Below are 27,276 nucleotides of genomic sequence, written 5' to 3'. Positions count from 1 at the left end.
GAACCTACATGCATTATCTCACATTTGTCTGGGATTAAACTCCATCTGCCATATCCCTGCCCAAGTCTCCGACTGGTCTATATCTTGCTGTATCCTCTGACTATCTTTTCACTATCCGCAACTGCACTGATTTTTGTGTCATCTGCGATCTTACTGATCAGACCAGCTACACGTTACATTATTTATCTTATACTCTAGTATTCTCAGTGATCCATGTAAACGAGTAAGTCAATTGTGGGGTTTATTTGGGTTGAGTTGGGTTCAGTAGTTTGTACAGACAGCTAACCAGCCTGGTCTCTGCTCTGCTTTCTTGTTTTCCAGGCTGCCGAGGAAGGGACTTGGGTGGTTCTTCAGAATTGTCACCTTGCCAGTAGCTGGCTGCCTGAGTTGGAGCGGATCTGTGAAGAAGTAATCACCGACAGCGACAGAACGAAGCCGGAATTCCGCCTGTGGCTCACCAGCTATCCATCCAGAGACTTCCCTGTCTCCATGTTACAGAACGGAATCAAAATGACCAATGAGCCACCACAGGGACTCCGAGCAAACCTGCTACGGTCATACCTGAACGATCCCATCTCTGACCCACATTTCTTTAATGGCTGCAATAAGCCGGAGGTACGACCTGCTGAGATTCCACAGCTAAGTGTTCCCCCAGTGTGGAATCCAATCCCTGTCTCACTCACACTGTCTGAGTATTGAGATAGGGGTTGGAAGAGGGTCACAGATTCTCTCCATCCACAGAAAGTAGATTAATCCTGGATTATTCACTGTTCCAAAACTCTTACCTTCTGTATTTAACCCTATCGGAGACAGGCAAATGATTGGTTTTGTTTGTAATTGTCCTTTGAAAGAGATGAGTTATAATTCCGAAGCAGCTCTGGATTTTTATTTCAGTTATTTTCATTCACAGGTGTGGGAAAAGCTTCTATTTGCCTTGTGTTTCTTCCATGCGCTCATCCAAGAACGGCGGATGTTTGGTTCTCTGGGCTGGAATGTACCTTATGAGTTTAATGAGTCTGATCTGAGAATCAGTGCAAAGCAACTCCAGGTATGTGACAGTCAGGAGCAAATTGAAATTCTGATGCTAATTAACTAATGTGTTCAGCAATGGTGAAATATGGACCCTTTTTGAACAGTGTCACCTTTGTTCCGATGGTGACCCTTTCCCCTCTGAGTTAGAAGAGAGAATTGCATTTATATACAACCTTCCACATCCTCAGGATATGTCAGAGAGCTTTTCAGCAAATGTCGCATTTGAGTAGTTTTGACTAGTGCAGTTTATTATTTAGTTAACTAATTACTACCCATTTAATCATTGCAAATACTAGTAATCTGATATAAATTAGTTGGGGAAACAGATGCAAGACAGTTTTTACGTAAGAACATAAGAAATAGGAGCAAGAGTAGGCCATCTAGCCCTTCGAGCCTACCCCGCCATTCAATAAGATCATGGCTGATCTGAAGTGGATCAGTTCCAATTTCCCGCTTTCTCCCCATAACCCTTAATTCCCCTGTCTGTCAGAAATCTATCTACCCGTGACTTAAATATATTTAGCGAGGTAGCCTCCACCACTTCAACGGGCAGAGAATTCCACAGATTCACCACCCTTTGAGTGAAGAAGTTCCTCCTCAACTCGATTCGAAACTGCACCTCCCTTATCTTGAGGCTGTGCCCTCTAGTCCTGCTGCCCTTTCTGAGCGGGAAGAATCTCTCTACCTCTAGAGATCTCCAGACACCCCTCACCCTTGCTAGGCTTCCAGCCTTGATTCCCCCCGATTGATGACCAAGGATATTGTTTTTTGACATGTTTATTGAAAATTTTCTTACATCTCACATAGCAAACAAACCCAGATCCACACATTGCTCACATGTACATTCCAACATGACTGGGCTCAGGGCAGCTCCGTGGACAAGGGACAAGCCCCCAGCACATACCCCATCCAAGTCCCATCTAATCGCACCGGTAATGATGGTAATAATATAAAAACAAAAAGGCAGAGGAACACCGCTGGAGAACCAACTGAGCACCCAAACAGCCCAGGTTATAAATGAGCGGGTAAATATTCTCCAAGGCGGCTTTCAAAGAACATCAAGGCCCTAAGTTCATTCGTCTTACCCGTCACACTCCTCACATTAAAACAGATGCACTGAAGACCCTCAGGCCCACTTGGATCCTCCTTCTGGGAGATTTTCCTATCATCTAGACTTACCCTGACCTCCAGTCCCAGTGCCTGGGCTGTCTCTCTCCTCCCCACCCCCCCTCCATATTAGTTTAAACACTGCCGAAACACTCCAGCCAGCCTCCCAGCTGAAATACGTATACCCTTCCCATTTAAATGTTCCCTATCCCTCTTATACAAGTGCCCTTCCTTTGCAAAGACTTCCCAATGGTCAATAAAACTAAAACCCTCTGTCCTGCACCAATCCCTCAGCCACGCATTCAGCTGCAGGATCTCATTATTCTTATCCCTGCTATTGCTGGGCACTGGCAGCAGCCCAGAGATCGCCACCCTGGAGGCCCTGCACTTCAGCCTGGCTCCCAACTCCCTGAACTGCCTACGTATTTCCCCCCTACTCTTCCTTCCTACGTCCTTCTCTCCTACGTGTATAATTACATCCGCCTGGGTCCCTTGGCCCTTCAAGATTCCCTCTACCCTCTCCAACACATCCTGTACCCCAGCTCCAGGGAGGCAGACCACCACCCAGGACTCCTGCTTTTGCCCACAGAAACGCCACACACGACAGCGCAGAGTCGCTGAGCAGAGACTGATAGCCAAGTTCCGCACACGAGGACGGTCTCAACAGGGATCTTGGGTTCATGTCACACTATCTGTAACCCCCGTGACTTGCCTGGGTTTGCAAAACCTCACTTACTGTACTGTCTGGAGACAATACACATCTCTTTAACCTGTGATCAGTGCTCCTTCCACTCACATTATCAGCCACTTTAAGACTTGAACAGCAGGCTAGGTGTAAAGATTCGCATTCTAATCAGTAATCTGTAAACTGTCTGTGCTTTATATGCTCTGCCTGAGGCCAGAACTCTCCATTCACCTGACGAAGGGACTAACCCGAAAGCTAGTGAGTTTACTATCAAATAAATCGGTTGGACTTTAACCTGGTGTTGTCAGACTTCTTACTGTGTTTACCCCAGTCCAACGCCGGCATCTCCACATCCACACTACAATGTCAGGCCGGACTGTTTGCTCAAACCCCTGAAGTGAGAGTTAAACTCAGCACCTTTTGATGTGGGAGTGCTGCCACTCTGAGACACAGCAACTCCAGGAATGTGTAATCTAGACTAACACTCACTCCAGAGTATACTAACGGAATGCTGCTTTGCCTGGGAAACACATGGAGATGTCCAGAGATAGATGTCATTAACGAGGGGCATGCACACGGTGGGTCGTGCGTGGGCTGCTCTTGGATGTTTCAAGAGTGGCCTAGTACTTCGTGTCGTTGTGTGTGCTTAAAACTGGACCAGCAGATGGGCACCACAACAGCTCAGTGACTATCACTGTTTGCTGTGCAGATACATGGATTTGGACCAGTGTCTGGGGGAGTTTGCACATTCTCCCTGTGGTTGCGTGGGTTTCCTCCAGGTGCTCCAGTTTCCTCCCACATCCCAAAGATGTGCTCTTAGGCTGACTGGTGTAACAAATTGTCCCTAAATTATTCTCCCCTGAATCTGGTTACAATGGGGGTACCATACGCATACACACGGGGCAGGGTAGGTGTAGGAAAATGCTTTGTTAAGATGGCGACGCGGGCTCGTTGGGCCGAAGGGCCTGTTTCCCGTGCTGGGTTGTTCTTTATGCTTCTTTATAATACCTGTGTTCCTCTAATATTATAAGAAGTCTCACAACACTCAGCTCTGACATTAGCCAGACAATGACATTTCAGATAGGAATTGGAGAGTGATTGAAGTATCTTTCCCATTGTGATATTTCCACAGATATTTTTGAACGAATACAGTCAGGTTCCTTTCGACGCGCTGATCTACCTTACGGGCGAGTGTAACTATGGTGGCCGTGTGATAGATGACCACGACCGGCGACTTCTCCTCAGCCTCCTGGAGAGCTCCTACTGTCAAAGTGTTATCAGTGACGACTGCTACAAGTTCTCTCCCAGTGGCATCTACTGCTGCCCCAGAAAGAGCAGCTACGAGAGTTATTTGGAATATATAAAGCAGTTACCCCTCAATGCAGACCCTGAGGTAGAGTGAGGAGTTGTGAGATTGGAGGTTGTGGGTGAGCAGGCCAGTGACGAGCGGTTTTGAACTCACTCTACAGCTCGGAAACTTTCACATCTAATCAGAGCATCACATTCCCAATCTTTTCAGATAGTCAGGGAGCTGGGATGGGGGGCGGATTAGGGGCTGTCAGTGACATTGGAAAGCTCAGAATGTGGTTAAGATGGAAGTCCTGTTACCTTTAACATCAAAGTGACTTTTCCCCTTCTCATCCGCCGGACAGGGTTAAAGGTGAGAAAATCCACAGGCCAGAACCAGAGAGCCGGGAGGGAGGGAGAGATCCTGAGGGAGGAGGTACCAAGAGACATCACAGGGGAGGGTTTTGGATTGTCACTCAGTGAGGAGATGATGGGTTGGCCTGGAAATTGTGATGTTTCAGTTGGTATGAGATGGCCAGTTGGGGATGGGGATGGAGGCACTGGACTAACCCTGGGGGTCCAGGAGGGAAACATTCCTGTTATTTCTAGCTCACAAGCAGTGCTGGAAAGGCACTTGTATTTCCTGTCAGCTGCTGGGTTTCTAAGCTCTGGAAAACCTGACCTCAGCTATTCAATGTGAAATTCTGACACCTGCAGCAAGTTGCCAAGGGAAAAGAGTAACTCAGCTCTCCAGCAAGAGTTAAACAGCCAACATCCAACTTGTTCCTGTTACCTGTAACCTTCTCTGCTCTAAGGAGAACAAACTCAGCATCTCCAGTCTCTGCACAGCTGAACTCCTTCACCCCGATACAGTTCGGGTAAATCTCCTCTGCACCCACTCTGAGGGCTTGGAGCCCAGGATGAGGTCGAACAGTGAATCTTGTGGGTGTGGTTCGATATGTGCAGTAGTGAGCAGGGTCTAGGTTAGTTGTATAATATGATGTGTGTCCAATCAGCTTTTCCTAATCATTTCCTGCTTTAGGTTTTTGGACTGCACGAAAATGCAAATATCACAAAGGAGCAAAAAGAAACTCAGAAGCTTTTTGATGGGATTCTGAGCACCCTGCCTCGAGAGGTGAGTGGTACCTAACTCTCCTTACTGTTCGAATCCTGCTCACTGTAGGTCACTGTTGTGAGGAGCGGCTCCCCTGAACAGCAGCTCATTTAGAACATAGAACATTCCAGCGCAGTCCAGGCCCTTTGGCCCTCGATGTTGCGCCGACCAGTGGAACAAATCTAATGACCCTCTAACCTAAACTATTCCAGTGTTATCCATATGCCTATCCACTGACCATTTGAACGCCCTTAAAGTTGGTGAGTCCACAACTGCTGCAGGCAGGGCATTCCACGCCCTTACTACCCTCTGAGTAAAGAGGGTTTACTCATCTTTAGTAAACCCTCTTTCATCAAGATTTACTAACCTTGATGAAAGGTCTCAGAGTGAGACTGTCAGCTTGTGGCAGACACCATAATCAGAATGCCTGGGTGAAATTGGGACAGAAATGCACAGCTTTATACTTTGAATAGAAATCTACATAAAATAGCAAAGAGAGGATGCTGCAAAAACAATGTGGCTCCAACTCGCAGGTGGGGGATGTGGTCAAGAAGGTGTATGGTGTACTGGCCTTCATTAATCGAGGGATTGAGTTTAGGAGTCGGGAGGTAATGCTGCAACTTTATAAGACCCTTGTCAGACCCCACTTGGAGTACTGTGCGCAGTTCTGGTCACCTCACTACAGGAAGGATGTGGAAGCTATTGAGAGGGTGCAGAGGAGATTTACAAGGATGTTGCCTGGATTGGGAGGCATGCCTTATGAAGATAGGTTGAGGGAGCTGGGACTCTTCTCCCTGGAGACACGAAGGTTGAGAGGCGACCTGATAGAGGTTTATAAAATGTTGAGAGGAATAGATAGGGTGGATTCTTGGAGGCTATTTCCCAGGGCTGAAATGGTCGCTATGAGAGGACACAGGTTTAAGGTGCTGGGGAGCAGGTACAGAGGAGATGTCAGGGGTAAGTTTTTCACTCAGAGGGTGGTGAGTGAGTGGAATCGGCTGCCGTCGGTGGTGGTGGAGGCGAACTCGCTGGGGTCTTTTAAAAGACTTCTGGATGAGTATATGGGATTTAATGGGATTGGGGGTTATAGATAGGCCTGGTAGGTAGGGATATGATCGGCACAACTTGTGGGCCGAAGGGCCTGTTTGTGCTGTAGCGTTCTATGTTCTACGTTCTATGTTCTAATACAGCACAGGAACAGGCCCTTCAGCCCTCCAATGCACCGACCATGCTGCCCCGTCTGAACTAAAACCCCTACCTTTCTGGGGACCATATCCCTCTATTCCCATCCTATTCATGTATTTGTCCAGACGCCCCTTAAGAGTCACTATCATATTCGCTTCCACTACCTCCCCCGGCAACAAGTTCTAGGCACCCACCACCCTCTGTGTAACAAACCTGCCTCGTATATCTGAGCTCTGTGAGTATTATAATACCTCTGGCTTTTTCCAGAACAGCGAACTGAAATGTTTCATTGGCCTGTAGCCTCCTTCATTCACTCTGACAGATTTGTACAGAGCTCAGCTCAGTTAGTCTGTAACATTCTGAATATAAACAGTGCAGGAATACACATTACAAAGAGTCAGTTAACAGCCATTAAACATTGCAACGTTTCAACGGGAGGCTGTTTGAATGTCAGATTGTGATTTTAACAATGATCTGGGCTCCCACAATCATTTCTGAATTTCAAACTGTTTCTTTCCTCCAGGTAAAGGGAGGTGTTAGATCATCATCTGAGATTGTGCAGGAACTGGCAACAGACATTCTATCCAAAATACCACCTGATTTTGACACTGAGGATGTTATGGTGAGAGATAGTCCACATCAACAAGGCTGAAATACCGAACTTTGTGATTTTACTCTGTTTATTGAGAGTGCTGTGAATTTAGTTGTGCAGAATGACTGTTAGAAACACAGGCCTCTTTGATCATGTTTCAGAGGCAGTGACACACGGTGTTTCTCACTGAAGCCTGAACTCAAACTGGGATAGAACATAGAACACTACAGCACAAACAGGCCCTTCCGCCCACAAGTTGCACTGATCATATCCATACCTACCAGGCCATAGAACTATCTGTAACTCCCAATCCCATTAAATCCCATGTACTCATCCAGAAGTCTTTTAAAAGACCCCAGCGAGTTCGCCTCCACCACCACTGACGGCAGCCGATTCCATTCACCCACCACCCTCTGAGTGAAAAACTTACCTCTGACATCTCCTCTGTACCTGCTCCCCAGCACCTTAAACCTGTGTCCTCTCGTAGCGACCATTTCAGCCCTGGGAAATAGCCTCCGAGAATCCACCCTATCTATTCCTCTCAACATTTTATAAACCTCTATCAGGTCTGGGTTTGCCCAGAGGGAGAGGTGGACTTACTGTGAGTGGGTGTAAGGGGACACCAACCTCTGAGGGGGGGGCCCATGATAGTTGGTGGCTCTGAGAGCCTATCAGCAGACAGTGCAAAGCAACATTGGCCTCTGATTGATCGAGCCCTGTTAGAGCAGGAAAGCTGTCCTAGATCATTGAGATTTTGGTGGTTTGGAACAGCCCAGGTTTCTAAGCCAGTGTTAAGGAGGTCGGATGAGCAGGCAGGCAGTCTGAGCCAACAGCGAGATCATCCACCTTCCCTCGGGAATGCAACACTGCAAGGGCCAAACAAGGAGGGCAGGCGCAGGCCAGAGATTGTCAAGGGGAGAAGCAGAGTGACTCTCAGCCCCCAGGCCAGGGCTGAAGAGAGTTGGTCAGCAACCGAAAGTATAAAAAAAGGCAATTTCTGACCCAGGGCTGAAAGACCGAGGAGGCAAAGGTCGCCAGGCAAAGAACCAGCGATCCAGCACAAGGTCATTGTCAAGCAGTTCTCCTGGTGAGAGCAGCAGGGCGGCTGGACTCTCCCCTGCCAGGCACCGATGGGCTGAGCAACTGAGGGGAAGGAGAGGTCAGATAGGCAGCAAGCTGAGGCCAGCAGAGGTTGTCAGAGTCAAGGGGAGCTGCAGCAGGGGTTTAATCCCAAGGGCAAGACTGAGGAAGGCTGGGCACCCTGAGGCCAGGTTAAAGCCAGGTACCTGAGGCAGCAACAAGGCGTGGTTATTGATGGGAGAGGGGGCAACTTGAACCCAGAGCTGAGGAGGGCAAAAAAAGCCTGCTCGTTTAGAAAGGTGGGGGCGGGGGGGGGCGGGGCTGAGGGGTGGGGGTGGAGGGGGGCTGCTGAGGGGTAGAGGCCTGTGGGGTGGAGGTGGCATGTGGGGTGGGGGCCTGTGGGGTGGGGGGGGGCCTCTGGGGTGGGGATGGGGGTGCTGATGGGTAGAGGCCTGTAGGATGGAGGAGGAATGTGGGGTGGGGGCCTGTGGGGTGGGGTGGGGAGGGGCATGCAGAGTGAGGGTGGGTGGGTACTACCCTCAGTTTTACTCTTCCCCTCCCTATTTCTCTTTCTGAGCTCTCTCTGCATCAGGTTAATATTTCTGTTTAATTTACAGAATAAATACCCGACCAAGTACAGTGAGTCAATGAACACAGTGCTGGTACAGGAGCTGCTTCACTTTAACCGTCTGATATCCATCATCAGAAGCAGTCTGAGAGACATCAATAAAGCGATTCGAGGTCTCATTCTGATGTCGAGTCAGCTGGAGGAGATGTTCAGCGGTATTATTGTAGGCAAGGTGAGGCATTATGACTCTTGGAGAATGGGTGATATCAGACCAGGCTTCTGTTCGACATTCCCTCCTGGTGTTCATTTCCATTGGGTTAGCAATCCAGAGACCCAGGGTAATGTTCTGGGGACCTGGGTTCGAATCCCACCACGGCAGATGGTGGAATTCGAATTCAAGAAAAAAATCTGGAATTAAAATTGTACAGATGACCGTGAAACCATCGTCAGAAAAACCCATCTCGTTCATTAACATCCTTTAAGAAAGGAAATCTGCTGTCCTTACCTGGTCTGGCCTACACAGATCCTCAGCATGGCCTCAGTTCAAGGGCAGTTAGGGATGGGCAATAAACAGGCTCAGCAACTCCCACATCCCGTGAGTGAATTTTCAAACATCAATAGTGATGGTCGTGGGTCAAAATGATTCATGGCAGCTGTTCCAATTCATAACAAAACAGCTGAATTAGCAGCTCAAACAGAAATCAATATTTATCAACAATTTATAAAGGAATAAATTATGACAGAGACATAGCTGCAAGATGAGAAAATAAGGTTCCTAAATATTCAAGAGTACCCAATATTTCAGAAGGACAGGAAGTAAGGTAAAGGTGAAGGGATTTGCTCTGTTAATAAAGGATGACGTTTGTATCAGAGTTTAATAAACTGAATTTTAAAGATCAACGGAAAGTCAGTTTGGGTCAGGATGAGAAATGGTAAAGATAAGAAGTCACTTGTGGCAGGAGCTTATAGGTTCCCTAATAGTGAGGATATGTCACAAGAATAAGGTCTAGTTTAAAAAAAACTCCACTAAAAAGGTAGATGAGGGCAGTGCAGTAGATGTTGTCTACATGGGCTTTAGCAAGGCCTTTGACAAGGTACCGCATGGTTGGTTGTTGATAAAGTTAAATCTCATGGGATCCAGGGTGAGGTATCTAAATGGAAACAAAATTGGCTTCTTGACAGAAGCTAGAGGGTGGTTGTAGAGAGTTGTTTTTCAAACTGGAGGCCTGTGACCAGCGATGTGCCTCAGGGATCAGTGCTGGGTCCACTGTTATTTGTCATTAATATTAATGATTTGGATGAGAATATAGGGGGCATGGTTAGTAAGTTTGCAGATGACACTGTGATTGATGGCATGATGGACAGTGAAGAAAGTTATCTCCAATTGCAACAGCATCTTGATCAATTGGGCCACTGGGCTGACAAATGGCAGTTGGAGTTTAATTTAGACAAATGGGAGGTGATGCATTTTGGTAGATTGAACCAGGGCAGGACTTACTCAGTTAATGGTAGGGTGTTGGGGAGAGTTACAGAACACAGAGATCTAGGGGTACATGTTCATAGCTCCTTGAAAGTGGAGTCACAGGTGGACAGAGTGGTGAAGAAGGCAGTCGGCATGCTTGGTTTCATTGGTCAGAACATTGAATACAGGAGTTGGGATGTCTTGTTGAAGTTATACAAGACATTGGTAAGGCCACACTTGGAATACTGTGTGCAATTCTGGTCACCGTATTATAGAAAGGATATTATTAAACTAGAAAGAGTGCAGAAAAGATTTACTAGGATGCTACCGGGACTTGATGGATTGAGTTATAAGGAGAGGCTGGATAGACTGGGACTTTTTTCTCTGGAATGTAGGAGGCTGAGGGGTGAACTTATAGAGGTCTATAGAATAATGAGAGGCATTATAATATAAAATATTATAATACAATATAATATAAAATAATGATCAGCTAGATAGTCAATATCTTTTCCCAAAGGCAAGGGAGTCTAAAACTAGAGGGCATAGGTTTAAGGTGAGAGGGGAGAAATACAAACGTGTCCAGAGGGGCAATTTTTTCACACAGAGGGTGGTGAGTGTCTGGAACAAGTTGCCAGAGGCGAGTAGAATTTTGTCTTTTTTCACTCAGAGGGTGGTGGGTGAGTGGAATCGGCTGCCAGCAGTGGTGGTGGAGGCGGATTCAATAGGGTTTTTTAAGAGACTTTTGGATAAGTAGAAGAACATATTACATGGGACTTAGTAAGATAGAGGATTATAGGTAAGCCTAGTAAGTAGGGACATGTTGGGCGCAATTTGTGGGCCGAAGGGCCTGTTTGTGCTGTAGTTTTTCTTTGTTCTATAAAGCATTTAGATAGCGACATGGTTATGATGGGTATAGAGGAATATGGGCCAAATGTGGGCAATTGGGAATAGCTTCAGGGTTTTAACAAAAAAGGGCGGTATGGACAAGTTGGGCCGAAGGGCCTGTTTCCATGCTGTAAACCTCGATGACTCTATGAGACAGTGTGCGGCCCACATTGAGAGTAATGGATAATGGAGACAGTTTGGTGAGTAATGGAATTGTAAGTCTGTGCGGTGTGCATCATTTCACTCAGAGTTTAATCGATGCTTCTATTTCACAGGTTCCCACATTGTGGTCAGCAAAATCCTACCCGTCACTGAAGCCGCTGGGCAGTTACATCACTGACCTTCTGTCCAGAATTCAATTCTTTCAGGTACAGAGAAACAATGTTTGTAACTGAATCTACCTCTCCTTAAACCTCTACAGCTCAACCCTAACCCTATAATATCACCTCTTGTCTCCGTATCAGTTTGTGTGTGAAAATACTCCTGTACCTTCCATTGGACAAGTTTTCCACATTCAGAATACTCCCTAAATACAAACATAAAAACAAAAGAAATGCTGGATTGGCAGGTCTGGCAGCAACTGTGGGGACAGAAATAGAGTTAATGTTTCAAGTCCATGGTTTTGTTTGGGAGAGGGTTAGAAATGTGATCAATTTATATAGTTGGAGAGTGGGTTGGGGAGGAACGATCAGGGATAGGTCAGAGTTGAGGAGAGATTGACTAAAATGTCATGGATATAAGACAAAGCGGGTGTCAATGGTGCCATTCAGGACTGAAGTCTGCCAATAGTGGCAAAAGGTAAGTCGCAGAATGTGTCAATCATAGAACCCTACAGTGCAGAAAGAGGCCCTTCGGCCCATCGAGTCTGCACCGAACACAATCCCACCCAGGCCCTACCCCCATATCCCTACATGTTATACCCACTAATCCCTCTAACCTACACATCCCTGGACACTAAGGGGCAATTTCTTAGCATGGCCAATCAACCTAACCCGCACATCTTTGGACTGTAGGAGGAAACCAGAGCACCCGGAGGAAACCCACGCAGACACGAGGAGAATGTGCAAACTCCACACAGACAGTTACCCAAGCCGGGAATCGAACCCAGGTCCCTGGAGCTGTGAAGCAGCAGTGCTAACCACTGTGCTACTGTGCCACCCTAATAGGAAACAAGTGTTTGGCTCAGTTGAAGCCAAACTGATCAAGCTGGGGGAGATGGCCCGATGCTGCTATTTCATATCTTCATTTAATCTGTATACTGTTCTGATCTATTTCAGAGTTGGATTGATAATGGAACCCCAATTGTCTTCTGGCTGTCTGGGTTATACTTCACTCAGAGCTTCCTAACCGGTGTTCTCCAGAACTATGCCAGGAAATACCAAATACCGATTGATCATCTCGGCTTCCAGTTCGATGTGACCAACCAGAATGATGACATGCCAGCTCCACCGGTGAGACTCGTTTTCTAACCACACATTACTGTACAAACACCATCCTCCATCCTGCCATTTTCACCTCATATCTATCCAACTGAAACTCGGTTCACTTGGTAGATTCCTTATGGTTCGTGGTAAATGATACAATGGACTTTGCCGCCTATCTATCTTTCAGAGATCAGCTTGATGTGCGATCAGTATTGGGGACATTGCTCAGATTCCCTCAGTATGGCGGGTCTCCACTAATACTATCCCTATCCAACTATGAGAGATTCCACCTTCACCTCCACTTTCACCATACGGAGGTTTTTGGTGTTTCCTCCCATTCTGATTCCGAATAACCCTGAATCCCATTTCTTGACTCAAATATGTCCAGGTCCATCGAGGTAAACTAAAGTCTCCCTTGTCCCTCATGACCATTGGCTGCTCTCCCCTTTGAGGGAGAGACTAACTGGTGGTGATTTAACCTGAGGATCACCACACCCCAGGCAAGGGGCAAGGTTGAGAAGCTGGGGCCTTTAGAGCATAGAAAATATACACCACAAACTGGCCCTTCGGCCCACAAGTTGCGCCAATCATGTCCCTACCTACTATAACCCTCAATCCCATTAAATCCCATATACTCATCCAGAAGTCTTTTAAAAGACCCCAGCAAGTTCACCTCCACCACCACTGACGGCAGCCGATTCCACTCACTCACCACCCTCAGTGAAAAACTTACCCCTGACACCTCCTCTGTACCTGCTCCCCAGCACTTTTTATGAATAACCTCAGCTGGTGTGGGAATTGAACCCACATTGTTAGTGTCGCTCTGCATCACAAACCAGCCGTCCAGCCAACAGAGAAAAGATTTGGGCCGGGATTCTCCCCAAAAAGTTCTGAGTCCCTGTTTTTGGGATACCCAAGGTGACCAGTACTGTCAGGAAAACCCAAAGACAATACAAGTAAAGTTTACTTATTAGTGTCACAAATAGGCCTACATTAACACTGCAATGAAGTTAGTGTGACAATCCACTCATCACCACATTCCGGCACCCATTCAGGTACACTGAGAGAGAATTTAACATGGCCAATGCACCCAACCTGCACATCTTTGGACTGTGGGAGGAAACCGGAGCACCCAGAGGAAACCCATGCAGACACGGAGAGAATGTGCAAACTCCACACAAACAGTGACCAAAGCCAGGAATCGAACCTGGGTCTCTGGCACTGTGAGGCAGCTGTGCTAACCACCATGCCACCATGTCACCTGTGACAAGACTCATAAAGCCAGTAATTCCGACCCAGAGACGGAACTTTATTTAGCCAGGCTGAAGTGGATGAGTTGTAAAATTGCATCTGGAGATTGGCAGTTATCGGCTATCAAGAATTAAGTTTCCTACCAGGAAACAAACGCTCTTGGATTTTTTCAGGATTGTCTCGGAGTCTGTCTGGAAAAATAAATGATTCAAATTTTTTGATGGCCTTGAGTCCGTGAGGTTTAGTAGGGTAAAAATCTGTACCTTTATTGATTTATCAGAGAGTACAACACCATAATGAACGCACCACTCCTTCTGGAGCTTTTCCCAACTACCCACAGTATTTTCAATAAAGATGAGTAGGTTAATGTGGCAAAGTCCGTGTGCCATGCTGCCAACTCCTGGCAGCACCTAGAGTGTTGAGCATTCCTTAAATCACCGAATCCAAGGACTCCCAAGAAAGGTAATATATTGCTAGACTCAACAGTATTTGTGCCATGCCCGTTCTCCCAGGGATAACTCCCTACGCTCCCCACATCACCTCTAATGACAAGAAGAAATTCTCGTAACATTTTATTATTATTTTCTTTTCATCTTTAGCTAGATGGAGTTTATATCAATGGTCTGTATATGGAAGGAGCACAATGGGATCGTAAAAAGCACAGGATTGGAGAATCTCTTCCTAAAGTTCTCTATGATAATCTACCAATCGTATCCTGACCTTCGATTGTTTGAAGCACATTTATAAATGTTTCCGAGTTTAGTTAAGCTAAGCTAATGCACCGATTGTTATTTGTCAGACATGCAGTGTCGCTGGCAGGACCATTATCTATATTACCCTCGAGTAAGGGATGAGTTAGAGTCCCTACAGTGAAGGTGCTGGAATAGGGAAAGCTCCAGGAGTTCGGTAATGATTAGAGTGAAATATTTCCTAATCGGTCTAGTGCTAATAGATTCATAGAATCCCTACAGTGCAGGAGGAAGCCATTCAGCCCATTGAATCAGTACCAACTCTCCAACAGATCATCTCCAAGTTTCTCGCCGTCTTGCAAATATATCGCCGTCCCTTCACCCTCCCTAACAGCACAGCGGCTGTACCTACACCTTAGGGACTGTAGCAGCTCAAGAAGGCAGCTCACTCCCTGAAGGGCCAAGCCAGTGACACCCACTTCCTGAGAAAGAATTAAAAAGACAAAATACTCCATTTGTCCAGTTTGGTTTGTGGTGAATGGAACCCTCAACATATTGATGGGGTAGGGTTTAACAGTGCTAATGACAAGAGGAGATGGCTAGGTTCTGTCTCAGGTGGGATGGTCATTACCAGGCACTTGAACAAGTGCTGCCTCAATAGACATAGAATCATCGAACCCTACAGTGCAGAAAGAGGCTCTTCGGCCCATCGAGTCTGCACTGACCACAATCCCACCCAGGCCCTATCCCCAGATCCCTACACATTTGCCCGCTAATCCCTCTAACCTACACATCTCAGGACACTAAGGGGCAATTTATCATGGCCAATCAACCTAACCCGCACATCTTTGGACTGTGGGAGGAAACCGGAGTACCCAGAGGAAACCCACGCAGACACGAGGAGAATGTGCAAACTCCACACAGACAGTGACCCAAGCCGGGAATCGAACCCAGGTCCCTGGAGCTGTGAAGCAGCCGTGCTAACCACTGTGCTACTGTGCCGCCCAATGTTAAAGCCCGTCAGTGCGCTGACAGATTGTGGGTACCAGGCTCCTGTGAAGTAAATGATTGGCTTGTCCACGAGTATAGATGTCGGAAAGGTAAGCAGTCAGTCCTATTGGTGGGAGAGAAACCCCAGCATCCACAAAAGGAACCAAGGCCACTGCTGTCCCAGGACTCTACCCTCCATATTTGCAATCCCTTTCCCAATCACAGCCTCCCCTGACTGGTGATCACCCTGCCCCCAGCCTCAGTTCTGAGTCTGACAAGTTGATCTGCTTAAGTTTACTGATTAGCGTCACAAATTGGAATGAAGTTACTGTGAAAATCCCCTAGTCGCCACAGTCGGGGGCCTGTTTGAGGGAAAGCACGGCCCAATGTATCCTAACCAGTATGTCTTTTGGACTGTGGGAGGAAACCAGAGCACCCGGAGGAAGCCCACGCAGACACGGGGAGGATGTGCAGACTCTGCACAGACAGTGGCCCAGGCTGGGAATTGAACCCATGTCCCTGGCGCTGTGAGGTAGCAGCACTAACCACTGTGCCACCCTGAGAACACCAGTCTCCTGACAGCTCACCTTCAGAAATCAGTAGGGAGGAGTTTCTTCCTCTTATCGGTGAGAAGTCTCACAGCAGCAGATTAAAGTCCGACAGGTTTATTTGGAATCGTGAGCTTTTGGAGCGCTGCTCCTTCACCTGAGGGAAGTGCTCCGGAAGCTCGAGATTCCAAATAAACCTGTCGGACTTTAACCTGGTGTTGTGAGATTTCTCACTGTGCCCGCCCCAGTCCGACACTGACATCTCCACATCGTGCCTCCCTATCAGTAAATAAGATCAACATGTTTCACTGCTTATAATTCAAGATGATTTACAGGGAATGGTGGGACTTGGTCAGAGTGGATCAGACAGTGTATTTTACACGTTTCAGAGCAGCTCCCATGGAACTGGGATCAGTTGAAGATTAGGGAGCAGCGAGCCTGGAGAATCTGGGCAGGGGTGGATACAGGTGTGTCAGTAGACAGGAAGGTATCAGGTATAATGCTGGGATTGCAGTCTGTCTTTGGGCACATCCCCTGAGTGCGGTTCCTTGTTCTATCTGTCCGTATGAAACCTTAATCCTCAGACAGATCTGGCTCAAACCAGGTGAAAAATTATCATTTCAGGAAGAATCTGTTTATGGATGTCCAGGTAACACGGTGTATTTTTAATTCTAATCTTGAGAACATTGCATTTTAACGACAAATAACCTTTACTGAAAACAACTTGCTTTTATACAGAAATGTTTTATCAAAGAAGAATAGGCAAACAGACAAAACTCACAAAATAACTGCTCAACTGAAGGACGAGGACACTGGAGAATCCAGGTCAAAGAGGAGGGTTTGAGGGAGGGTTTGAGGAAGGGTTTGAGGGAGGGTTTGAGGGATGGTTTGAGGGAGGATTTGAGGGAGAGTTTGAGGGAGAGTTTGAGGGAAGGTTTGAGGGAAGGTTTGAGGGATGGTTTGAGGGAGGGTTTGAGGGAAGGTTTGAGCGAGGGTTTGAGCGAGGGTTTAAGGGACGATTTGAGGGACGGTTTGAGGGAAGGTTTGAGGGGTGCTGAGGCAGGTGGAGGAGATTCCGGAGTTGCAGAGTTTGACTCTGAGTCACCTGCCATTAGTGTAACAGAGAGGGAATGGAGAACAGGTCTGAGTCACAGCAGAGCGTTCGGGGGGGGATTGGTTGGGCAGGAGGATGGAGTCGAGTTCGGGTGGGATGGAGGCTGAATGACGAGAATGTGGTATTTTAAGGGACTGGACAAATAGGCACAGGACTGCCGGGTGACTGGGATCTGGTGCCAGCTAACAGGAAGCAGATGCTCAATAAGTTCACATTCCTGATGGTATAAAATGGGAGGCTGGAGACAACACGAGTTTCCAATGAACAAAGACATGGATAAAGGTATCAGCAGCAGGTGAGCACAGCCAGGGAAAGGGACAAAGATTGACACAGATAGAGTGAAGCAGCCTGTCTGATGGTGAGAATGTGGAACGGGGAGACTAGGAACAGTCTGCTTCACCCTGAGACACTGACTGAGGAACAGGATATATAGTAAGAAGTCTCACAACACCAGGTTACAGTTTTATTTGGTAGGACGAGCTTTCAGAGCACTGCTCCTTCATCAGGTGAGTGGGATTTCGGTTCACAAACAGGACATGTATCGATATGCACCAAGTGGATACAGTTCGAGGCGGGATACTGAGCTCGGGATGAGGACTGGGATTTTTCACCCCTCTTCACATCTGGGGTTTTATATCAATGTGAACACTGACGTGACTGGCCCCTTCTCTATCAGTGTCATTCAGCGTGACGAGCTTCATTAACATCTCATTATCAGGTCGGTGTTCCAGAGACAGTCCCCTGCCTCCCACTGTGAAAATCCCCTTTCACCATATGGTGAAGGTGGGACAGTTAAAACCTGACTGGTGTCCCACGTCTGCCCCGAGCAAACAAACCTGTCTTAGAGCATAGGGAAATGCAGCATTCGAGCAGAGTGAGTCATGGACAACTCCCACCCAGGTATCCCCTCGCAATATCCGGTACACGCCCCCCCCCCATAGCACATTTTGGACAGTGCCCAGTTAGTATCTGGCCAACCCTACACAAATCCCACTGCCCAACTCTCTCCCCATAGCCCTGTATCAATCCCAAACTAATCCCACTGCCCCGCTCTCTCCCCATAGCCCTGTATCAATCCCAAACTAATCCCACTGCCCCACTCTCTCCTCATAGCCCTGTATCAATCCCCAAACTAATCCCACTGCCCCGCTCACTCCCCATAGCCCTGTATCAATCCCAAACTAATCCCACTGCCCCACTCTCTCCCCATAGCCCTGTATCAATCCCAAACTAATCCCACTGCCCCACTCTCTCCTCATAGCCCTGTATCAATCCCAAACTAATCCCACTGCCCCACTCTCTCCTCAGATGTGATTGCTACAGTTTTCTCTGAGTTGGTGTAATTTGATGAATCCTCATTACTAAATTGCCAAACAGAGGATATTAGCTTTTCATTTATAATTGATGAAAGCTTCCCTAATTGCTTGTCTAATTAGAAGTATTGGAACAGACTGTTCCCCCACACAGTGTCATGTGGATGTTATTATTGAAGTCCGGAGACAGACTGGCTGATTTCTTTCCAATTCCTTGTTCCACAGTTTACAAGACGAGTGTTCGGAGAGGGAATCTCTCCACCACCGGTCATTCCACCAACTACATTCTGACCATTGAGTTACCATCTGACCAGCCTCAGAATCACTGGGTTATCAGAGGAGTGGCCTGCTTGTGTCAACTTGATTACTGATCATTGTGTAGAACATAGAACATGGAACACTACAGCACAAACAGGCCCCTCGGCCCACAAGTTGCGCCGATCACATCCATACCTACCAATCCATAGACCTATCTAACCCCCAATCCCATTAAATCCCATGTACTCATCCAGAAGTCTTTTAAAAGACCCCAGCGAGTTCGCCTCCACCGCCACCGACGGCAGCCGATTCCACTCACTCACCACCCTCTGAGTGAAAAACTTACCCCTAACATCACCTCTGTACCTGCTCCCCAGCACCTTAAACCTGTGTCCTCTCGTAGCGACCATTTCAGCCCTGGGAAATAACCCCTGAGAATCCACCCTATCTATTCCTCTCAACATTTTATAAACCTCTATCTGGTCGCCTCTCAACCTTCGTCTCTCCAGGGAGAAGAGACCTAGCTCCCTCAACCTATCTTCATAAGGCATGCCTCCCAATCCAGGCAACATCCTTGTAAATCTCCTCTGCACTCTTTCAATAGCTTCCATGTCCTTCCTGTCGTGAGGCAACCAGAACTGCGCACAGTACTCCAAGTGGGGTCTGACAAGGGTCTTATAAAGTTGCAGCATTACCTCCCGACTCCTAAACTCAATCCCTCGATTAATGAAGGCCAGTACACCATACGCCTTCTTGACCATATCCTCCACCTGCGAGGCCGATTTAAGAGTCCTGTGGACCCGGACCCTAAGATCCTTCTGCTCTTCAACACTGCTAAGACTCCTACCCTTGATAGTGTACTCGTTCATCCCATTGGTCCTGCCAAAATGGACCACTACACATTTATCCGCGTTGAAGTCCATCTGCCACTTCTCCGCCCAGTCCTGCATCCTATTTATGTCCTGCTGCAACTTCTGACCTCCTTCCAGACCATCCACAACACCATCGACCTTCGTGTCATCGGTGAACTTACTAACCCATCCCTCCACTTCATCTTCCAGGTCATTTATGAAAATGACAAACAGCAAGGGTCCTAGAACAGATCCCTGGGGCACTCCACTGGTGACCGACCTCCATGCAGAAAAAGACCCATCCACAACCACTCTCTGCCTTCTGCAGGCAAGCCAGTTCTGGATCCACAAGGCCAAAGGCCCTTGGATCCCATGCCCTCTCACCTTCTCAAGAAGTCTTGCATGGGGGACCTTATCAAACGCCTTGCTGAAGTCCATGTAAACCACGTCCACCGCTCTTCCTTCGTCAATGTGTTCAGTCACATTTTCGAAGAACTCAACTCGGCTCGTAAAGCACGACCTGCCCTTGACAAAACCATGCTATTTCTGATCATGTCAAACCTCTCCAAATGCTCGTAGATCTTGTCCCTCAGAAGCCTCTCCATCAGCTTACCAACCACTGAGGTCAGAGTCACCGGTCGGTAATTTCCCGGGCTATCTCTGTTCCCTTTCTTGAAAATAGGAACTACATCCGCAATCCTCCAATCTTCCGGAACCTCTCCCGTCTCCATTGACGACGCAAATATCATCGCCAGGGGCTCTGCAATCACTTCCCTCGCCTCCCACAGTATCCTGGGGTACATCCCATCCGGTCCCGGCAACTTGTCTATCTTGATAGAAATTAAAAGTTCTAACACATCCTCTTCCTTAATATCCACATACTCAATCTTTTCCATCTGCTGCAAACCTGTAGCAAAATCACCCAGATCAGTTTCCACCGTGAATACTGAGGCAAAGTACTCATTGAGCAGCTCTGCCATTTCTTCTGGTTCCACACAGACCTTTCCCCCTTCACCTTTTATAGGTCCCATCGCTTCTCTTCTCATCCTTTTACTTTTCACATATTTGTAGAAGGCCTTGGGATTCTCCTTAATCTTACCCATCAAGACCTTCTCATGACCCCTTCTGGCTCTCCTAATTTCCCTTTTAAGCTCCTTTCTACAATCCTTATACTCCTCAAGATCCTTAACATCTCCTAGTTCCCTGAACCTTTTGTACACCTTCCTTTTCCTCCTGACTAGGTTCACCACAGCCTTCATGCACCACGGTTCCCACGACCTACCAAAACCCCTTGTCTCATCAGAACGTTGTCGTGCAGAGCTCCAGACAAACATTCCTTGAATATCCGCCACCTTCCTTCTGTACTTTTCCCCAAGAACACCTCCTTCCAGTTTATTTGCCCAATTATCTGCCTGACGTCTTCGTATTTCCCCTTACTCCAGACAAACACCTTCCTAGCCTGCCTGATCCTATCTCGTTCCAATGCAATTGTGAAGGAGATAGAATTATGATCACCATTCCCGAGATGCTCTCCTACCGAGAGATCCGACACCTGTCCTGGTTCATTCGCCAGCACCAGGTCAAGTACAGCCTCTCCTCTCGTAGGTGTATCCACGTACTGTGTCAGGAAACCTTCCTGAACACACCTAACAAACTCCTCCCCATCCAAACCCCTTACCCTAGGGATATTCCAATCGATGTTTGGGAAATTGAAGTCTCCCATCACGACAACTCTGTTATTACTACATCTCTCTAGGATCTGTTTCCCTATCTGCACCTCAACTTCCCTGTCACTATTGGACGGCCTATAGAAAACACCCAGCAAAGTTATTGACCCTTTGCTGTTCCTAACTTCCACCCACAGAGACTCCGTAGACAGTCCCTCCACGGCATCCTCCTTCTCTGCAGCCATGACACTGTCCCTGATCAACAGTGCCACTCCACCACCTCTTTTGCCTCCCTCCCTGTCCTTCCTGAAGCATCTGAATCCTGGCACCTGAAGTACCCAGTCCTGTCCCTGAGACATCTAAGTCTCCGTAATAGAACATAGAACATTACAGCGCAGAACAGGCCCTTTGGCCTACGATGTTGCGCCAACCAGTTTTTTTAAAAAAAACACTGACCCACTAATCTAAACCAATCCCATTTCGTCCATAAACCTATCCATAGATCTCTTAAACGCCCCCAAACTAGGCGCATTTACAACCGCAGCAGGCAGGGCATTCCAATCCCTCACGGTCTATAATTCCCGGGGAAGTCTCTGTTCCCATTCTTAAACAATGGGACAACATTCGCTGTCCTCCAATCTTCCGGTACTATACCAGAGACCAACGATGACCTGAAGATCAGAGCCAGAGGCTCTGCAATCACCTCTCTAGCCTCCCAGAGAATCCTAGGGTAAATCCCATCCGGACCAGGGGACTTATCTATTATAATTATTATCTATTAATTATATTATTATATTATTAATTATATTATTAATTAATTATATTATCTATTATAATGGCCACCACATCACATTCCCAAGCAGCAATCCACGCCCTAAGCTTATCTACCTTATTTACTACACTCCTGGCGTTAAAATAGATACACTTCAGCCCCTCAGTCTGGACATTTCCCTTCTCCACCACCTGTCTAACCTCCCTCTCATACTGTCTACAGTCCTTCCCTACCTGGGAGCTAGCCTCCTCGGTCCCAGTCTCCCCATCACAATTCCCTCCCCCCATCCTTTCTAGTTTAAAGTCCTCCCAGTAGCCCCTAGCCAGTCTTCCCACCAAGATATTGGTCCCCCTGGGATTCAAGTGCCACCCGTCTTTACTGTACAGGTCACACCTGCCCCTAAAGAGGTCCCAATGATCTAGGAACCGAAATCCCTGCCCCCTGCTCCAGTCCCTCAGCCACGCATTCAGCCTCCACCTCATTCCATTCCTGCCCTCATTCTCCCGTGGCACAGGCAGCAATCCTGAGATTACTACCTTTGCTTTTCTCTTCCTCAGCTGCCTATCCAGTTCCCTATAGTCCCTTTTCACGACTGCCTCCCTCTTCTTGCCTACGTCAGTAGTACCTATATGCACTACAATCTCTGGTTCCTCACCCTCCCCTTTCAGGATGTCTGGGACACACCCAGAGACATCCCGGATCCCAGCTCCAGGGAGACAAACCACCATCCGCGACTCACGTCTACGTCCACAAAAACGCCTGTCCGCCCCCCTCACTGTGGAGTCCCCTATTAGTACTACCTTTCTGCTCTCTTTTTTTATTTTTTGGCATACTGGCTCAGCTCCAGAGACCTGGCCACTGCTGCCTCCCTCGGATGAGCTGTCCCCCCCAGTAGTACTCAGGCCGGAGTACTTATTTTGTAGGGGGACATCCACTGGTGTGCTCTCCATCACCTGAGGTTTCCCCTTCCTAATAGTTACTCACTTGCCTTCTTCCCGTTGCCCTGGTGTGACTACTTGCTGATAGCTCCTGTCAATTATCTCCTCACTCTCTCTAATGAGCCGAAGGTCCTCAAGCTGCATTTGCAGCTCCTTAACCTGGTTCCGTAGGGACTGCAGCTCCACACACCGAGCACAGGTGTGGATGTCTGGTAGACCAGGAGCCTCCAAGACCTCCCACGTGTTGCACTGGCAACAACATACAGGTCTCACACCCATACTTGCCCCTTTTTAGTAGCCCAGAGGAAAAAGTTAAAAAAAACTTATAACTTACCTTGCCTCACCCTTATCTCTTTGGCCCTGTGAGCCAACGCCCTTACAGCACACTCAAAAACAAACTTCCCTGCTCTCAGTCAGAGCCCTTCTCTCTCTCTCTCTCTCTTTAGGTTAGAGGAGGAGGGGGGGTTGGGATACTCTACCTATGTAGAGTATCGGGATTCCTCACTGCTCAAATTTATAGTAAGGTTAAAAAAACTCTACCCGAGTGTCTTTGCAACTGCTTCCGGTATAAAATTTAAAGAAAAAAACCAGTAAAAAGTTAGCTTGAAAAAAATCGCTCTACTCACCCACAAGCTCTCCTCTCGCAAATCGCTGCCTCTCTTCAGTGCTCCCAAGGAACAATGTACTTTCAACGCAACCCCAAACACAGGGTACACACAGGATACACACAGGATACACCTCGCAGTCAGCCCACAGCTCCCCATACAGTGGGAACATGAATCCAGATTGAGAACAATGTTTGTATTCGGGAACTATGTGCTTTCTCTTTATAGAGATGGATGTAAATTTCAGGATTTTTATAATTGTTCATCCTATTCCAGTGTGAAGGATGTTTGAAATATTTCAATCAGAACCTCCATGTTTTCAAAGTGATTTCTTCCATTTCTGTTTGTGTTTTTGTGTCTGAGTGTGCAACTAACCTTCATCTCCTGTCTGAGAACATCCATAATCCAACCCTAGTGTGTGTCAGCGTGGGATCTTCACTGATGATGATGGAGAGTATTCCTGCTTTAGATTCACCAATATTCTCTCCATTCTGATTATTGGTGATGTGATTTGAATGATGTCAGTGTAACTGCTCTACGTTCCAATTGCAATCTAACTGATGGGAGAAGTTACATTGTTTGATAAACCAGTTATGCTGTGTCAGTAAAATTACTTACATACTTTCAGCTCCTGTCTTCGCTCTGTTGCCTCACATTAATCCTGGATATACACACAAAGGAACATCGGAATAGGAGGAGCCTTCAGAACCTTTCTGATAGACAGGGGAATTAAGGGTTATGGGGAGAAAGCGGGAAAGTGGAACTGATCCACTTCAGATCAGCCATGATCTTATTGAATGGCGGGGCAGGCTCGAAGGGCGAGATGGCCGACTCCTGCTCCTATTTCTTATGTTCTCATCCCATGAGTTTTGGATCGCTCTGTATCCTAACTCAGTGGACCATAATCTCCATAATCCTTAATTTCCTTGGTGTACAGAAATCTATCACCCTCTTGTTGAAAGTTGTGTGGAAACTGTTTTTAAGAACACAATGAGTCAAATGGCTTCCATTCACACCCTAAATGTTTCTATGTTTGCCTCCAATGTTCGTGTGTGGGAGAGAGAGAGTGCCATATTCCAGCCAGACATTGCATGATGCAGTAGTCCCCAATTTCTCCCCACACATCCCCATTTCTGAAAAAAGGCAAAATACTGCAGATGCTGGAATCTGAAACAAAACCAGGAAAAATGCTGGAAAATCTCAGCAGGTTTGAGAGTGAATCGAGTTAACGTTTCGAGTCTGGGTGACCCTTTGTCAGAACTAAAGGCAAGCAAAATCGGACAAGGTTTATCCTGTCAGGGTCAGGGGGGCAGTGTAATTGACAGGGATTACAGAGACAAACGCAATGTAAATGGTAACGATGACGGCTCAGAATGGCGCTGATATAGCGTCATTGGTGGTAAAAAATATTGGCCTATCAGTAACTTTCAAAATCCTAAACACCTTAATTAAATCACCCAATAATCTATATAGAAGGTGTACTGGCCTTCATTAATCGAGGGATTGAGTTTAGGAGTCGGGAGGTAATGCTACAACTTTATAAGACCCTTGTCAGACCCGACTTGGAGTACTGTGTGCAGTTCTGGTCGCCTCACTACAGGAAGGGTGTGGAAGCTATTGAGAGGGTGCAGAGGAGATTTACAAGGATGTTGCCTGGATTGGGAGGCATGCCTTATGAAGATAGGTTGAGGGAATTCAGTCTTTTCTCCTTATAGAGACAAAGGATGAGAGGCGACCTGATAGAGGTTTATAAGATGACAAGAGGTATAGATCAGGTGGATTCTCGGAGGCTATTTCCCAGGGCTGAAATGGTCGCTACGAGAGGACACAGGTTTAAGGTGCTGGGGAGCAGGTACAGAGGAGATGTTAGGGGTAAGTTTTTCACTCAGAGGGTGGTAAGTGAGTGGAATCGGCTGCCTTCGGTGGTGGTAGAGGCAAACTTGCTGGGGTCTTTTAAAAGACTTCTGGATGAGTACATGGGATTTTATAGGATTGAGGGTTATAGGTAGGCCTAGTAGGTAGGGATATGATCGGCACAACTTGTGGGCCGAAGGGCCTGTTTGTGCTGTAGTGTTCTACCTTTTGTGTGGCACCTGATCAAAAGCCTTCTGAAAATCGAGAAACGCCACATCCACCGGTTCCCCTCCGTCCACCGCACTCGACACATCCTCATAGAATTCCAATAAATTCCTCAGACACGACTTCCCCTTAACGAATCCGTGCTGCGTCTGCTCTATCAAACAATTCTTCTCAAGGTGCCTTGCTATTTCTTCTTTGATGACGGATTCAAGCGTTTCTCCAACAACAGACATTAAACTAACCGGCCTATAATTCCCTGCCATTTGCCTGCTACCCTTTTTAACCAGCGGTGGGCCCTCAACTCCTACCATCCTTCTATCTTTAATACCCGGCAAACTATTCGCGTCCTCCTCCGTGAAGACCGAAGCATAAAACTTACTTAAGGCCTCAGCCATTTCCTCATCCCCCACCACTAAATCCCCCCTCTCATCCTCTAAGGGTCCAACATTCTCCCTAGCCAGCCTCCTCCTCTTTCTATATTTATAAAAACTCTTACTATCCTTTCTTATATTTAGCGCTAGTTTAGCTTCATAGTCTAAAGAATTGAGAGTTCATCCGGAATTTAATCCAAAGACGTCTTCAATGATAATGAACTTTTATTGCCAGAAATGTGATATTTCAGTGTGAAGTTCATCTCTGAATGTTTTCAGCACTTTGGGCGCCTCCACGCTTGATTTCGAAGATTTTCTTGATGCCAATGTCACAACATTTCCAAAAATCTGATATTTTGGCAAACTGCATATTTCAATGAGTTTAGCATTTTGAGTAAATCCACATTGATTTCCAAGGACTTGCTGAATACCGATAGGTCTCTTCTGCTGCAAAGCCTGACATTGGGCAGGTTGCATAGTTGGATGAGGGAAGCATTGAGAGTTAATCCAGAATTGATTCCAAAGACTTCTTGAATGATAATGAGCTTTTATCGCTAGAAATGTGATATTTCAGTGTAAAGTTCAGATCTGAATGAGCTAAGAATTTAGGCGTCTCCACATTTGATTCCGAACATTTTCTCAATGCCAATGTCACGACATTTCCATAAATCTGATATTGTGGCAAAGTTCATATCTTGATGAGTTTAGCATTTTGAGTAAATCCACATTTGATTGTAAATATTTTGTCGATCTATGTGGTCAAACAGTTGATATTGCTGCAAAGTGCACATCTGGAAGAGGTAAGCGTTTGAGGATTGATTGTTAAGATTTCCTCAACACTGCTGAAAACTCATTCGCCACAAGTCTGACACTGCGGCAAAGTGCATGTCTCGATCAGTCAAGCATTTTAGTCAATCCACATTACATTTCAAAGCTTTCCTCAATGCCCATCAGTTATGAGTGCCGAAAATCTGACATTACAGTGAGGTCAGTATTTAGATGAGGTCAGCATTCTGAGTTCATCAGGAATTGATTCCAAAGACTTCTTCAATGATGAGCTTTTATCGCCAAAAATCTGATATTTCAGTGTAATGGGCATATCTGTATGAGTTAAGCAGTTTAGGGGTCTCCACATTTGATTGCAGTGATTTTCTCGATGCTAATTACACTCCATTTCCAAAAATCTGAAATAGCATATCTCGATGAGCACAGCAATTTGAGTAAATCCACATTTGATTGTAATTATTTTATCATACCCACTGACTCTATTTGGCCATAAAACTGAAATCGTGGCAAGGTGCATATCTGGATGAGTTTAGCATTTTGATGTAATTGCAGATTTCAATCTAAATATTTTGGCAAATCCACTGAATGCGTTTGTCGAAATAGGTGATAGTGCGGCAAAGTGC

The 27,276-nt window shown here is 46.8% G+C and overlaps 1 protein-coding gene across 1 annotated transcript in view; it reads left to right on the top strand.

The window, feature by feature from the left end:
- The window catches only part of LOC145355578 (dynein axonemal heavy chain 3-like), a 507,454-nt gene extending 488,746 nt beyond the window's left edge, over positions 1–18,708 (top strand). Inside the window, 11 exon segments of the mRNA XM_080207828.1 lie at positions 322–615; positions 911–1,048; positions 3,957–4,217; positions 5,154–5,246; positions 6,934–7,032; positions 8,700–8,882; positions 11,273–11,365; positions 12,275–12,448; positions 14,272–14,382; positions 16,488–16,548; positions 18,552–18,708. Of these exon segments, the coding sequence (XP_080063954.1) occupies positions 322–615; positions 911–1,048; positions 3,957–4,217; positions 5,154–5,246; positions 6,934–7,032; positions 8,700–8,882; positions 11,273–11,365; positions 12,275–12,448; positions 14,272–14,382; positions 16,488–16,548; positions 18,552–18,697 (1,653 nt within the window). The 3' untranslated portion in view covers positions 18,698–18,708.
- The last annotated feature ends 8,568 nt before the right edge of the window (positions 18,709–27,276 follow it).

The sequence above is a fragment of the Carcharhinus amblyrhynchos genome, chromosome 19, assembly GCF_965287045.1.
Source record: "Carcharhinus amblyrhynchos chromosome 19, sCarAmb.v2.hapA, whole genome shotgun sequence".
Classification (NCBI taxonomy): Eukaryota; Metazoa; Chordata; class Chondrichthyes; order Carcharhiniformes; family Carcharhinidae; genus Carcharhinus; species Carcharhinus amblyrhynchos.
This window is presented reverse-complemented; position numbering and strand designations above follow the sequence as displayed.